Genomic DNA, 14,893 nt, shown 5'->3' with positions numbered 1-14,893 from the left:
TTGTAACGCCCTGCTTAGATTCACTGCCAACAAAATGTGCCGCATCGAAATCTTCAAATGCACATGTCCGTCTAATTATCGCTTATTAAATTTTTATTATAGCAAATTTTCTACCCTAAATTGTGTTTACGCCTGTAGCATTCCTACTCATTTGCCTGTACTAATACGTTTGCATTGAAACTATTATTGAAGGAATAGGTTTTTGTGTTAAATGCGAATAATGGTGCCACCGTTTAATTTTTATGAATTTAAATTCTAAGATCAGTTACTTGATATAATTAAGTACACAAAGAAAACCGCCTCCTTGAGTTCGATATCTCCTTAATAACCAATGTCAGTGATTGGTCCCTCCTCTGATTAAGATCCCATCGGGCCTGGCGTGGAGTATTTTTTCGTCGAAGCCTGTTAAAACCGCTCATTTTATATTAATTATATGTAATAATTTTGTATATTATAATATGATATTATATGAAGAACAAATAATATTAATATTTCATACGTACATATTCTAATAAATATTATTTTAAAATCTTTTTAATATTTCAAAATTATTTAAAAATCTGTCTAATGTGTGAAATCTCATTGCTCAGTGCTCATATGAAATGAATCTAATAAACTTCTAACAGGTAGATAATTTTTTTATTATGTAATTATTGTTCATCTTTGTTATTCTATCTATTTTTTAAATTGATTGAAAATCGTATTTCATCTGCTTAGGTATAGAAATTTATCACTTTTGATAAAAAAGAATTTATTGTGTAGGATTTTATCATTTCAGCTCATCTTGATTATTAAATATATATATTACTAACTATAATTTATGATATTCTGTAAAATTATTTTTTAATTTTATTTTATATTTATGAATTATATATTTAAAACAACTTAACCCAAATAGTTATATTTTTTTTCAAAAATAAAATTTGTAATTATTTTTTCAATATATAATAGTAATGAAAATTTGTTTTTGCACAATTTTTTAGTTAAATTATTAACTGTTTAATAGATTTATTTTAAATTACCTTAGTGCATTATTGCATATTTTATTTAAATGGCCCTTTCTGATAATATATTTAACTACTGAATGTGTTATTTAATTATCAATTTTAGTATTTATTGGAGGCCTTAAATTTTTTTTATTTTTCAAACTGGCTTAAAAGATTTATCATTTATAGGCATGGTTTAGGTTTTATAAAACTTTTCTATATATTTTCTAATAGTTTAATAGAAAAATATATAAATTAATGTTTGAAGGATCTATTATGTGTATTTTAAACTAGTATAATTTAAAATTAATATACTAAGGAGTTACTCATGAAGAAAATCCTGCCTTAGCTTCAGCTTTACAAATATCTTTTTAGTCGATATCTATTAATGGCTTGTGTTTAAGCCATTTTTATATTGTATAAGTATAAATTTTAGTTTGGAACATTTTAACTGCATGTATTAACTCCATTTTTATTTTTTAATCTATTTTTCCTAATAGTTTTTTGTATCAAGACCAATAAAAAATAATAATCTCTTATTAAATCATTTTCCTAACATTTATTTGAAATTCCTTATGATTCTAAGTGTCATCTTGTCTCCATTTCAATTACTTGTGACATTCCATATCAAATGAGCAAAAAATGAGATCTTCATTTGACCCTCTCCAATTTTTTTAAAATTTGGTAAGTAAAGAAAGGTTAGTATATTAAGAAATAGCTAAAATTTTAGCCTGATTTATATTATTGGAGATACTATGGTTCAAAGTGCCAAGTATTCTTACTATTATCTGCCTTCATCCAATTAAGCATTTCTTAAAAACTACCTTGTAAATAACAAATTTTATATAAAAATTACGTACAAGGATTATATTTTTAGATAAAAATATTTTCTTGATATTTCCAAATTCTGACCATTTAATTTAATATATATAAGAACTAAAAACAATTAGTTGGAATTAATAGGACCTTCAATTTTTATAAAAAATTTAGTTAACATTACTAAATTCTTCCTTTATAATTATAAAAAAAATCTGTCTGGGGCGTAGCCAACTTCATTCTCAAAATCGATAAAAATGATTAGAAAAGTGTATAAATTCCCGAAAGGGGGCATATTTGAATATAATTATATTTAAATCAGTTTTTAATGTACAATAAATGGGAGTTTCAATCAATTATAGAAATTGTCTATTCATAAAAAAATTCAATTTATTACATTATTTATAATTTATTATAAAATTTTTCTCTCATATAACATATATTTTATGAATATTAATTAAATATGTTCAACCAAGTTTAGAGTTCTTGAATATAAGAATCATAATCTTGTACATTTCATATATGGCACTTTAAATATTTAAAATAAGATCTAATATAAATTTAAAAATCTAATATTTAACTTACTTTTTAAAGATTTTAATATTTTAGTACCTCGCATTTACTTTGACGACAATATATAACTATGACCAGTAGCAGTTAATGGTAAAACTTATGTTAGGATATGATATTTTGGCAAGTAAAGAGTGCCATCTATTGGAAATGTAAGGGAATTATAAAGTCCGCATGGGTATAAACTTATGTATATTTCTTCCTGCTTTTGTTTCTTCCTAAAACAAAGGTTAACCCACCAATTAGAATGATAAACACATTATGTATCCTGATATTTCTCCCAAGATTATATTTTCATTATATGATAAATATTCTATAATGCTCTCTATTAAATTTGAATGACATTTCTAAATTGACGTAGACCTGTCGGAATCATGGTGTGAATTTTCTGTTCCAGTCATTGGTCTAGTTTTTGAAAATTTTTCTCTGAATAAAAGTTCTTTGTCATCATATTTTTTTGGGTCATATATTTAAAATATATGTCATTAATATTATCCTTAACGAATTTATACAATAAATATGATGTTATTTGCTCTGAGGTTGTAAACGTTCTCTAGTGACTAATCTTTTAACAGTGCCACCAATCCCATCACAAACACTTCCAAGTGCTGGGAAGAAAAATGTCATTCCACCTGTGCCTCGGAATCCATTTCATGATGGCAAATATTAAAATTTTTACGATTTTTATATTGTGCAGCGGATCCATCAGAATAATGAAAAATTTTATTTGGCATACAAAGTTTATTAATTAAAGAATACCAATGTTTTTGGAAATAATGTACTGCTATTGTTACAAAAATTCGGATATCTGTATAATAGGCAACAAATATTGGCAAAATTATCTTTATAATAAATTACAAAAGAGTGAACATAGCCTTTATTCTAATGATAACTTTGTATCTAAAGCCATAGTTTTCTGAAAAATCACATAAAATTAAATACTGGCCTTCGTCTAAGCTCAATTTTAAAGGTTTTAATACAACGATTTTTGCATTGAAATAATAGAATGGGCTTATAAAGATTCCATTTTTTTAAAATAGGCTTTGATAAATTTATCTACTGACTTGGTGATGGTTTGAGTGGTTCTATCTACTGATAGCCATTGTTTGGTTATAAATTAGATGTCCTTAGAACAAAACAATATTTTTATTTGCTCGCGTAAATGTTTTGACCTTGGAAAATGATCACATTTGCCCATATAATAAATGGTTAAGGCCGATTACAAATTACTAAGTGTAAATGGCAACATATCATCTTTGGTTAAATTGGGTAAATTAGATCCAATGATCATTATTTAGAATTTTGATGGTAGCTGCAAACTACATATTATGTTTACCACTACTTCCGACGAGTATGCAATTTTTCGGGCGAATGTTGGCAAATTTTGAAAAACAAATTTTAACATTAGGCCTCATTTCTTTAAAAAATATATAAATTTCTTGCAAATTATCTAAAATTAATCCCATATGTATGGTATTCTTTTCTCCATTTTTGGTCAAATCGAAACAAAGTATTTCTTGCTTGGCATGATTCAGCTTATTTCGTCCCTATAATAAAATACTTGGACAATTTTAAGTGCGTCTAGTTTTTCCATGGGATTAGGTCTTGCTAGAAATCCCTATTGCACTACCAATAATTTAGCTTGTCTTGCTATATATTTTGTTGTATTAAATTCATTCATTTTTTTGGGCACTATCATATATATATAAATAATGTAATAAATTGAATTTCTTTTATCAATCGACAATTTCTATAATTGATTGAAACTTCCATTTATATTTATTTTTACTTGCAAGATGAAAAATCCTTTAAATTATATCAAATACTTCAAAAAAACCATTAAAACTGATTTATTTTTAAACTAAGACGCTACCTTTCAGGAAATATTTATACACTATCATTTTTATCGATTTTGAGAATGAAGCTGACCGTGTCCAAGACCGATTTTTTAAAATAAATATAAAGAAAGAGTTTAGTAATTAATGTTTAGTAAATTTTTTATAAAATTTGGAGGTCCTGCTAATTCTGAAAAATCGTATTTAGTTCGTATATATTACATAAAATGATCGGAAATTGGAAAAATCAAAAAAATTTCTTTTATATAAAAGTACAATCTTTATACTTAATTTTGATATTGAATTTGTTTTTTATAATTATGTAGTTTTTAAGATATATGGTAAAATTCGTCATTTTTGGAACTTTGAACCCAAAAATATAAATATTAGGAGGCTAATTTATTTGCTTACCAAATTTTAAAAAATCGAAGGGGTCGGCCGAATCGAGGTTGATTTATCATGGAATGACCCAAATAAAAAATTAAATATTTTTTACTATGGTATATCCTTGTTATTTCCACTCTTATGCATTTAGGATATTATTGAGTCATTCCATATCAAATCAATCACCCGACCATCTTAGATTTTGCTAAAATCTGGTATATAAGTTAATGAAGTGTTGTAATTGACGAATCCAAAATATTAGCCCCTTAACTCTGCTACCGGAGATATAGGGTCTCATAATTGCTTAATTATTTTTCGAAAAAAATGATTTTTTAAAATTGGGATAAATTTAATATTAGATGCACTATATATCTATCTATCATGGCTCATTTTACGGCCCTAAGTAAACTCTCGTATCATGAATAAAATTAATTTTTAATTTATAAATTTTTTTAAAATTACGGTCAAAAATTTATAATTAATTTTTTTTTAAATGTTAGCATAAATTATTTTTTCCATTCGATATTATGTAAAGAGTACCAAGAACTGTTCAAATAAAAATTTTCAGAGGGATAAAAAAAAAGTTTAAGTAGGAAAAATGCTTATAGTAAAAATACTGCTAGATGACGTTAATAATTTTAAATAGCTTAAAATTTAATTTTTGAAAATATAGGTCAATCTACCCTTTTTAAATATTCCATACAAATAATAAAATTTCCGCTAGCTAGCGCAAGTAATTTAAAATAGCTAAGAACCTCATTTTTGTAAACGTGTCAGTTGATGTTTTTATTTTATTCGATAATATTTTATTGAATTAATTCATAGTAAAATTACATAGAGTATAGAAGCTTAGTTATATTGATTTCCTTAAATTTAATTTGTAAATGGCCATTTCGGATTCTTCACGAGTTAAATTATAAGTTCTTCCTGTAGTAGTCAAAAGGTTTACGACAGATATCATTTTTCGAAGAATAAGAATATCAGGTATGTAGGATAATAAAAGGAATTAGAAGGTCCATTTAGGTGTAAAAATATTACCTTTACCACATCGGCACTTATTATCGCTAGAATATAGGCAATCCACCATTCTTAATCATAAAAGCATGTTACATACCCTTTTATGTCATTGGTTGATATCTCGCCCATTCGACTTTAAATATTTTGTGGTGTGGTGTGGTTTGAACAGCACTGGAATATTTTTTCATAATTATTTGTGATAAGCTAACAGGATAAACTTGAATAAACTATTTATCCAGATGATTTAAATGATTTAAGTATTATTACCGTTAAATTATAGGCTAATATTAAGAAATTAAACATTACGGTAACATCACGACAGTGAATTTTTTGAATTCCAGGAATGGAACATTTAAAACCCGAACCTTTAAAAATTCTTTCTCCTCTTGATATTCTTCATGGTATGTATAAGAAAAATGAATATTTTTTATATTTTCCTCAGCGAATTTGAAGAAATCGCAGGAGATTTCATTTATTTTCATATGGTCGTTGTAAACTGGCTCGTGCAGCCAAGCACTTCACAGTTACCCCTATTTTATCGCAAGCACTTTTTCCATGCGCAGCAGCAAAGAAATGCCATTCTGCTGGGATAGCAAAGTCTACGTGATGATAACACAAATTTATGAAATTTTTCCTGTTTTTATATGGGGCCGCGGACCCATCGGAATAATAATAAATGTATTTAGCCTCTGATAAAAAGTAATTTTTTAGAAAGTTTATTTATTTTTTTTGAAACAAATGAAATAAGCAGGTATGTTCCAGCGACTCGGATATGGCAACATAACTTATATGATTCAATGAATTATTAATTTTGTAATATATACAAAATGATATAGGGTGATCTGGGAAGTGGCCCAGTGATAAATCTGTACTTCATCTTGAAGTATGAAAGAGTAATTTTTGGAAAAATCACATATTACCAAATAATGATCTTGCTCTAAATTGTTTTTAAGATTCTGGTGGAATTTGTTTTGCTGTTTACTAGTAAAAGCTTGGCGCATCAAAATAAATATTTTTCAAATATGTAAATAAGAAATTCGCCAGCGGTTTGCGTTAGTGGTTCACTGGCCTTTAATCTAATACTTACTTGAGAGCAATATATTGTCTTATTGAATACGATTTTTTAAATTAACCTGTAAAGGTAATGGACCTCTGTCCTCGACGCATATTTAAATTATCAATCATTCACAGTTAACGCGAATTCGCGGCGAACTATACAAGATATCTAACTGTGAATGAGGGGTTAATCGGTTCATTTTTTCGAATACGGTTATTTGTGTATTCGTATCGAATATTGTTCGTTTTAAAATGGCGGTTTCTACTTAAATATCGATTTAAATTTGTTTTAAACTAAGAAATGCCTTTTGTAATATATGTTATGTCGTTTTTATTCAATTTAAATAATCATTTTACTACGAATCAAATATCGAAACTTCAATTAATTATGATATCTCTCTATGATCCATATTTTTATCGCCATTTTTTAACCCAATTTTAGAACATAATTACGTCTCGCTTTTATTATATAAAAAAATATAAAATACTATTCACCATCTAAAAATGCACGCTTAAACAAAACATTTGTTTGTTTTCGTTTGTCCTATTGTAAAACCTCATAACTAACCTATTTTTTTCTTCAAAATACCTTTTTTTTTAAAAAAAATTTCATCAATATGTTTTATGTCGTATATTATAAAAGCTATCTCCACTTTAACCTATAAAAAATACCTTGTTTCATCACATAATTGATTATTCATTTTATTATGATATGAATATCTTATTAAATATTAATTTTGTTATTTATATTTAAAATAAAATATACCTTTTTTGTCAACTCATGTAATTTTAGGAATTTTAGTTACGAGGTTTTTTTTAAGAATTTAGTTAGACCGACGTTTCGTTTACTTGCTACAGAAATCCTACACGTAGCAAATATCAGTTCAAGTTAAGATATAACTAACAGTACGGGTTCCGGTTTGATTCATAAAAAAGAATATCGGTCGGTTTTTATCAAAACTTGTTAGATTCCTTTTGCATTGCAAATTTCATAAATCAAAGTTATAACAAATATACGGGTGGGGGGGGGTGGTGAGTTTATACTAAATCTTAATAGTCTTTCTTTTTATTCCGTTTAGACATAGGTTCAAACTTTAATCGAATAGTAAATTATTCTTTTTGTTCGAATACGAATAAAACAAATAATACTAACTATTCATTTATTCGACTTATTAGTTGTATCCGAATGTAAATATTTGAATAATTTGATCGAATATTTCGAAAATTTTAGTAAAAATTTTTTCATTTCTATTGATGATAACCTTCAGTCTAATGGGTGATGTCTTTAAAATAAGATATACATAAACTACTTGTGAAAATTATTAGTTAGAACTAATTTAATATCATCAATTTTAAGGAAAATCTTAAAAATTGGTTTGGCATTATAAATTAAATTAGGATGCAATTTCGCTAATAATTTGTTCAAAATTGATATGCCATATGAATTATTTTACAATATTTTTAAAAAACGAATTATTGAAATAACTCGAATCAAATACAAATACTAAATTTTGTTATTCCTACGAATACGAATAGTAAATTATTTTCGTTTAAACTAATTCGATACCAATAATTTACTATTCGTTTTTGAATAAGCCTAGAGCTATATGGACGGCTAAACTTCTCAGAAATAAGACAAGTCATGGAGACTGCCACGGTATTTTAACGAAATATATATAACAGCACTAAAAAATAATATTGAGCCGTATGCAATTTAAATATTTATAAGTTTGTATCCTAGCAAATTATCTATAGGCGGAAGAATACATTTTATGGTTGGGAAACATTGCTAGACTCTAACTTGGATAGCTGACACCGTTAAATGGATACTGGTACCTTACATGGTTAATCAAAACTGATCTGTTCGAAGCTCAGGTTTGGGCGACAAAATTTTTAATTGTTCGGTTTAGGTTAAATGTAAATAAAAATTTTATTCCTCAGATATGGGTGTTAATTCCCAAATTTTGATGATTAGATCATTTTTTTACTATTAGTTGCTTTTAGGTTTGGTAAAGCTTTAGCCTAACCCTGATTTCACAATTAGCGCAAATTTGCCACGGAGTAAAAAAAATGCATAAACTCACTGTGAATTAGGCATATTCAAAAATAATTCGATTCCAATAATTCGAATCTAATCGAATAATTACGAATACGAATAATAAATTATTTGTTTTATCTGAATACGAATAATCATTTATTCGATTCGAATAAAACGAATTATCTCTAATATTTAATAAATTGTTTTATAAATCTAACATTTGTCATTTCTATTTGTTGACCTGTCAATCTGACAGGTGATGTGTTTGTGTTTATAAAAATTCTAGCACAAATTCAAAAATTTCTAGTTAAAATTTAAATTTTTATTTGCCACATTTTTTGAATCTCACAAAAGTTTATTTTTTGAATCTCATAATAAATTATATTAAAAATTACATAAACCAGAGGTATATAAAAATATATTACATCTCTACAATAATTATTGTTAGCTAGCCTAATTATGTTAGAGGAGAATGCTTCTGATGAAATTATGCTTGATGTTGAAGATGAGAAAATTTCCTCACAAAAGAGAGCAATCATATGGGATCAATATCAAATCCTTAAAGACGGTGAAAAGGCTGCTTACAATCATTGCAAGAGTATTATAAAATATAAAGGCAAAACAACATCTCTTATTAATCATTATAATAGGTTTCATTCACACCTTAGTAAAAAAAATAAAAAAATGTCATTTTTTTAAAGTCTACACCAAATTCTTCCAAAAAATTAATTTTAAGAATAATTTATTAAAATTATTGATAAATATAATATACCTTTTAAAATTATTAATTCAAATGATTTTAAAAATTTTATAAGTGATCTTGATTGTTCTGTAAAATCAATATGCTCCAATACTCTTAAATTGCACATGTATAATATATAGATAAAGAACAGTTGGTAAAGGAAAAATATATAAAAATAAAAGTTAGATTAATATTTCATCTGACATTTGGACTAGCAACACAGGTTCCTTTTTTAGGGCTAACAGCCCATTTTATTGATGATAATTTTAAATAAATAACATAATTTTGGATGTCAGTCCAATAAATGAAACACATTCAGGTGAAAATATATTTAAAGCCTTTGTTAAAATAATTAAAATTTATAATTTAGAGAATAAAAATTTTTATATAACTTTAGATAATGCAACTAATAATAAAACATTTATTGATACATTTTCTTTAAAATATCCATTAATAAAAATAGGGCACATCCGATGCTTTGCCCATGTAATTAATTTAATATCCAAAGAAATTTTAAAAATTTTAGATCCTTCAATTCTAAAACTAGAAACATTATTAGAATGATTCGTATGCGGTGGAATCTAGAAAATTACAAGGGATTATCTATCTATACAAGGAACATCAACTGCTAGTGAAAAGCTTTTCTCAGTTGGAACTAATTTATTGTCAAAAAACCGCATGTCATATAAGGAAGAAAATAAAAGAAAAACTTTTTGCCTTAAAAATTGGCTTAAATTATAAATTAAATTAATAATATACATTTTAATTTTGTTTATAACTTGATTATATATTATTTATTGTCAGATTATTGATTACATATTATTATAATTTTTTCTGTTTAAAATCAAATTTGTAATAAAAAAATTTGTCAATATATTTGAGTATAATTTATTTTATTAAAAAAATAATTCGAAATATTCGAATAATTCGAATCGAATACAAATAGTAGATTTTATTATTCGTACGAATTTAAATAATTATTCGAATTCGTTTTTGAATAGGCCTACTGTGAATTCATTCATAATGCAGAGTAACCTCTCATTCACAGTTACCACAAATTCGAGGCGGAGAATATAAAATTACAGTGTATTTTCTATAATTCGCGCTAACTATGAATAAGGGTTAAGTTGCCAAACATTATCTGACGAATATGGAATTTTATTTTTTTAGCTTGCATGACATTTTTATTATAGAAGGAAATTTCTATACGCCACCGAATACAATTAATAATTTAATTTGCGGATTAAAGTATTCCAGAAAAATAATTATTACATTTTGTAACTTAATGATGTGTATGATCGGACATTAATAAATTGAAACTTATGTTTTCCTTTTCAAAAAGTTGTCTTCGTTTTTATACTTCCGATTCTATATTTTTTTCGTATAATATTTGGGTCGATTTTGGGCTTATCAAATAAAATTTGAATATTAAAATTGATTTCAATCTTAAAAACTGCCTTTTCCTTAGTTACCTTTTCTTATTATATTCCTATAAAATTTTTTTTTAGAGAAAGGTTATTTTCATTAGAGATCTGCAAAGTTAGGCCCGGCCCGAACGGGCTTAGGGCCGGGCTCGGGCCTAATTCTATTTAAAATAATCGGGTTCGGACCGGGCCGGGCTTAATATTTTTAAAAAAAATTCGGGCCAGGTCAGGTCGGATCTTGGAATATTTTTTAAATATATCTAAATTTATCAATTTTATATTGAATTTTTTATGTAAAATAAAAATATTTAATTTTATTTATTGAAACTAAACGTAACATATGTCTTTTATTTTAAATAATTATAAAAATGAATTTCTATATTTAAATAAATTCTAGCCGGGTCGGTAAATTTTTAAAAAAAAATCGGGTTCGGGCCGAGCCGGCAAAAGTTTTATAAAAAAATTCGGGCCGGGCCGGGCTTGAAAAATTAGGCCCGATACAGATCACTAATTTTCATCATGGTTTAGGCTTTACTTTGGCCATGTTTTGGGAGCAAAATGTTACTAATTTTTTTTAAAAAAATAGCATTATTTCATCGGAAAACAAATAAAACTTTGTTGGTTAGTCCAAAATTGATAGAAATATTAATATAATCATATAATTGAATTTAACAACTAATACCATTATCATCTATAACAAGAAATATTGTATAAAATATTTCATCAATTTTTATTAAGAAATTTTATATTTTGAAAACTATCAAAAATAGATTAATTTTTTTTGGTACACCATTTTTCACTCTCCGTTGAAATTCTGATCGATAACAAAGAAATTTTTTTTACATGCCCAATTCTTCAAGATTGTTAAAAATAGCAATTTAATGCGCATTGAAAATTAAATTTAATATAATTATCGCGAGTTTTCATGTTGCTTTGATTTAATTTTAAAAAAATATAACACGAATTTTTTATAAAATAAGATGATTTCAACAATATTTTGTATCGAGTTACATTATAATATTTTGTTTTATTAATTTAATTAATACAGATGACTACCATACGGCGTTTATATTTAAAGGACTAACTCCTAAAATATCCAATCAATCTAACGACTAAATTTAAGCTCTAAACATACCACAAATGATACATAATCCTAGAATATTTTAGACTAAATGTCACATTTCTAATTATTTGTGATGAAAGCAAAATTCAGATCAGCCTGAAGATTTAATTTCCCATAAACTTTTCTCAAATTATTTCATGATTATGTAATAATTAAGCACTTGTAAAATATATTTTATCGCATTAATGGCAAAATGTTAGAGAGTTCGCAACATCACCACGCTTTATCCTTGGAAGCGCCTATGCCTTCCTCAAATATATCACCCTCCTTACCACCAAATCAAAAACTTACCCTTCACAAATGGGGTTCCTTTTCTTATGCCTCTCTAAAATCCTGCTCCTCGAATAGTCGACTTTCACCGATGTTAAAACCGAGTCCGATTTCTATCAAAAACAATCATCACTATCCGAAATTCAGTCTGAATAATGGCAATAAACCGGGTTTAAAACCCAGCCGAATATTCAATAGGCATTCGTTCATATCAACCTCGCGGTTCGATCCTTTCAATTTCGACGAAGAACTTTCTCCCCCCTCGAAAATGAATGCGAAGGCGAGTAAAACTATTAATAAATCTAATAAAATCGAAAAAAAATCACCTCTTAAAGATAACCTAAGTGGTTCGTTTTTAGTTAAAAAATCGGGATTGAATAATTCGTCCATTCTTAAGAGATCGATTCCAACTAAAAATGTCGGTTCTGGAATGAAGAAAGTTGGATCTGGAATCAGGCCCAAGCTGACCACGATCAGGTTAAGTAACGGTAGCGCCCTCAATGTCGGAGGAAAAACGAACGCGAATTTTAAAGCTCGTAAAGTCGTGATTATGCGTAAAGCTACCAAAACGCTCAATAACAAAAGTAAAAACATTTCCAAATCGAACAATAAATCGATGAACAAAAATTTGGCCTCCCCGAAAAAATACTTTCGAGGCAGTCAGGTTAGCACTACTAAAATAATGAATGGTCGCGCGACGCCCTCACAACGTTCCCCCAAAAGCATTAATTCTAACGCTAGATTCAGGTTAAATTCTTTGTCCAAACTCTCCGATTTGGCTAAGAAGAATGCCAGGGTCAGGGTAAAGAGTATTTTAAACGGTTCTACTATGGCTAAACCTCTTATACCACCCACCACACATTCGAAATCGACGAAGGCACCTAAGATTACGACAACTCCTAATTCCTCGTTTCAAACAAAGAAATCCAGTATCGTAACTACTCCCACCTCTTCTCATGGGAGATTCACAAGATCGAATATTGGGTTGAAAAGCCTCGAAAACTCGCCTAACTTGACTTCCTCGCTTTCTCTCGATTCCCCGATCTTCAAAAGAAAGAGCAAGAACAAGAAGGTCATTCTCGAGGAAAATGAATTGAAAGGCATATTTTTAGGCAGCGGGATTCCTGAAACTCCCATGGATTTGGGCTCTTCCGTAGAAAATCAATCGTCATTCTTGGGCTCCAATCTTGTTACAAAGGTAAATACCGAATATTCAGAAGTGATTAGAGCTGATCGGCATGTTGACAAAACTCGATCTAAGGATGAAGAAAATTTTGATTCCCCTCACGAAATTATCGAAAAACATGAAAAAGTATCTCCTCATTGTAACGTAACCCAATCCCTCGATTTTGATGATCCAGAAAAATCAAATATAAATTTGGCAAGTAACAAATTAACCCCGGAAACTCTTTCGTCCCAAAGACCACGTAACACCTCGCCTTCCAAAAGGGGCAAAGACCTCAATAAATTCGTCACTAAAAACACCAGTAGATACGGCCTTAGGTCTTCTGCTACATCCTCGACAGAGCTTTCGGCAGATTCGACCAGAACCCTTAGGTCGCGCAAAAATGACGAAAATAGCTCGTCGACTCATTCGACTTCCCTTTCAAATGTCAAGCATAAACGCTGTACCAATCCGGCCAAACAAACCAAACGGAGGAGCGGACAGAGAAAAACAATTCTGAACGAATCAACCGATTGGGAATGTCCTTCGCAAGATAAATTTCCTAATATGAAAGAAGACAGGTTAGAGGATCTTGATACTGGTATCGATATAGACACAACCGAACTCGATTCCCTCGCCATTAACCCTTGCGTTACAAAATCGTATACACTTAGTATTGAAAACAAAAGTTTGTCCCACGAATACGATGACACGTTTGAGGATAGCGAAATAATCAGATCTTCGCCTTGTCAAGATTTGGATCAAAATGCGAACAATATCGGCGAGCAACCTATAACAGAATCGGCCAAGGAACTAAAAAATGCAAGTCTATTTAATACGGGAACTGAAACACAGAGCAGTGTCAGCAGTCCCGTTTCCGACCTTTCCCAAAACGACGATAAATTAAACAAAACAGGGTTTTCTCATAATAATAAGAATAATATATTGGATAGACCTTCTCCTTCTAAATATGGTTTTTCAACGATCCGTCAATTACCGGATGCTGCCAAGCCTAGAACCTTTAAATCTTATCAAGATTATCCTGATAGATCTGCTACGAATGGGATGGTGGTCAAACCTAAGGAGCGCAAAATATTCACCTCGTCAAAGGTTTAAACAAAACTTCTTTTATCTTGTATATAGTGTTGTTAAATGGCTAAGTCGAGTCGGCTTAGCCACCACTCTAGTCGAGTTTCTAGTCGTAAAAAATATCTTCGATATGAGCGGCTGAATGAGCCATTTGAACCGACTCAAGCTGATTTTAGAATAGTGTTTATATTAGTATATTTATTATAAAAAAAATTATTTTTCATACATATAGAAATTAGTGATCTGCTTCAGGCTTAATTTTTCAAGCAAGATATGGCCCAAAATAAAGTTTTGCCGGCTAGGCCCGAATTTATTTTAATATATAAATTAATTCTTTTAAAATAATAATTACTCAAAATAAAAGACATATGTCATATG

The 14,893-nt window shown here is 28.3% G+C and overlaps 1 protein-coding gene across 3 annotated transcripts in view; it reads left to right on the top strand.

Annotated features, from left to right (window-relative positions):
* Positions 1-541: 541 nt before the first annotated feature.
* The window catches only part of LOC135925245 (uncharacterized), a 49,665-nt gene continuing 35,313 nt past the window's right edge, over positions 542-14,893 (top strand). For 2 of the 3 annotated variants that reach the window (XM_065460470.1, XM_065460472.1), the window contains exons 1-2: positions 8,406-8,539; positions 11,917-14,536. In XM_065460470.1, coding sequence (XP_065316542.1) covers positions 12,185-14,536 — 2,352 coding nt within the window. In that variant the 5' untranslated portion in view covers positions 8,406-8,539; positions 11,917-12,184. Of the gene's footprint in view, positions 627-8,405; positions 8,540-11,916; positions 14,537-14,893 lie in introns of those variants that run through there. The other variant, XM_065460471.1, reaches the window with a different exon arrangement.

The sequence above is a fragment of the Gordionus sp. m RMFG-2023 genome, chromosome 2 (genome assembly GCF_954871325.1).
Source record: "Gordionus sp. m RMFG-2023 chromosome 2, tfGorSpeb1-WG-v2, whole genome shotgun sequence".
Taxonomy (NCBI): Eukaryota; Metazoa; Nematomorpha; class Gordioida; order Chordodea; family Parachordodidae; genus Gordionus; species Gordionus sp. m RMFG-2023.
The sequence above is the reverse complement of the archived record's forward strand: the minus strand, read 5'-3'. Positions and strand labels throughout refer to the sequence as shown.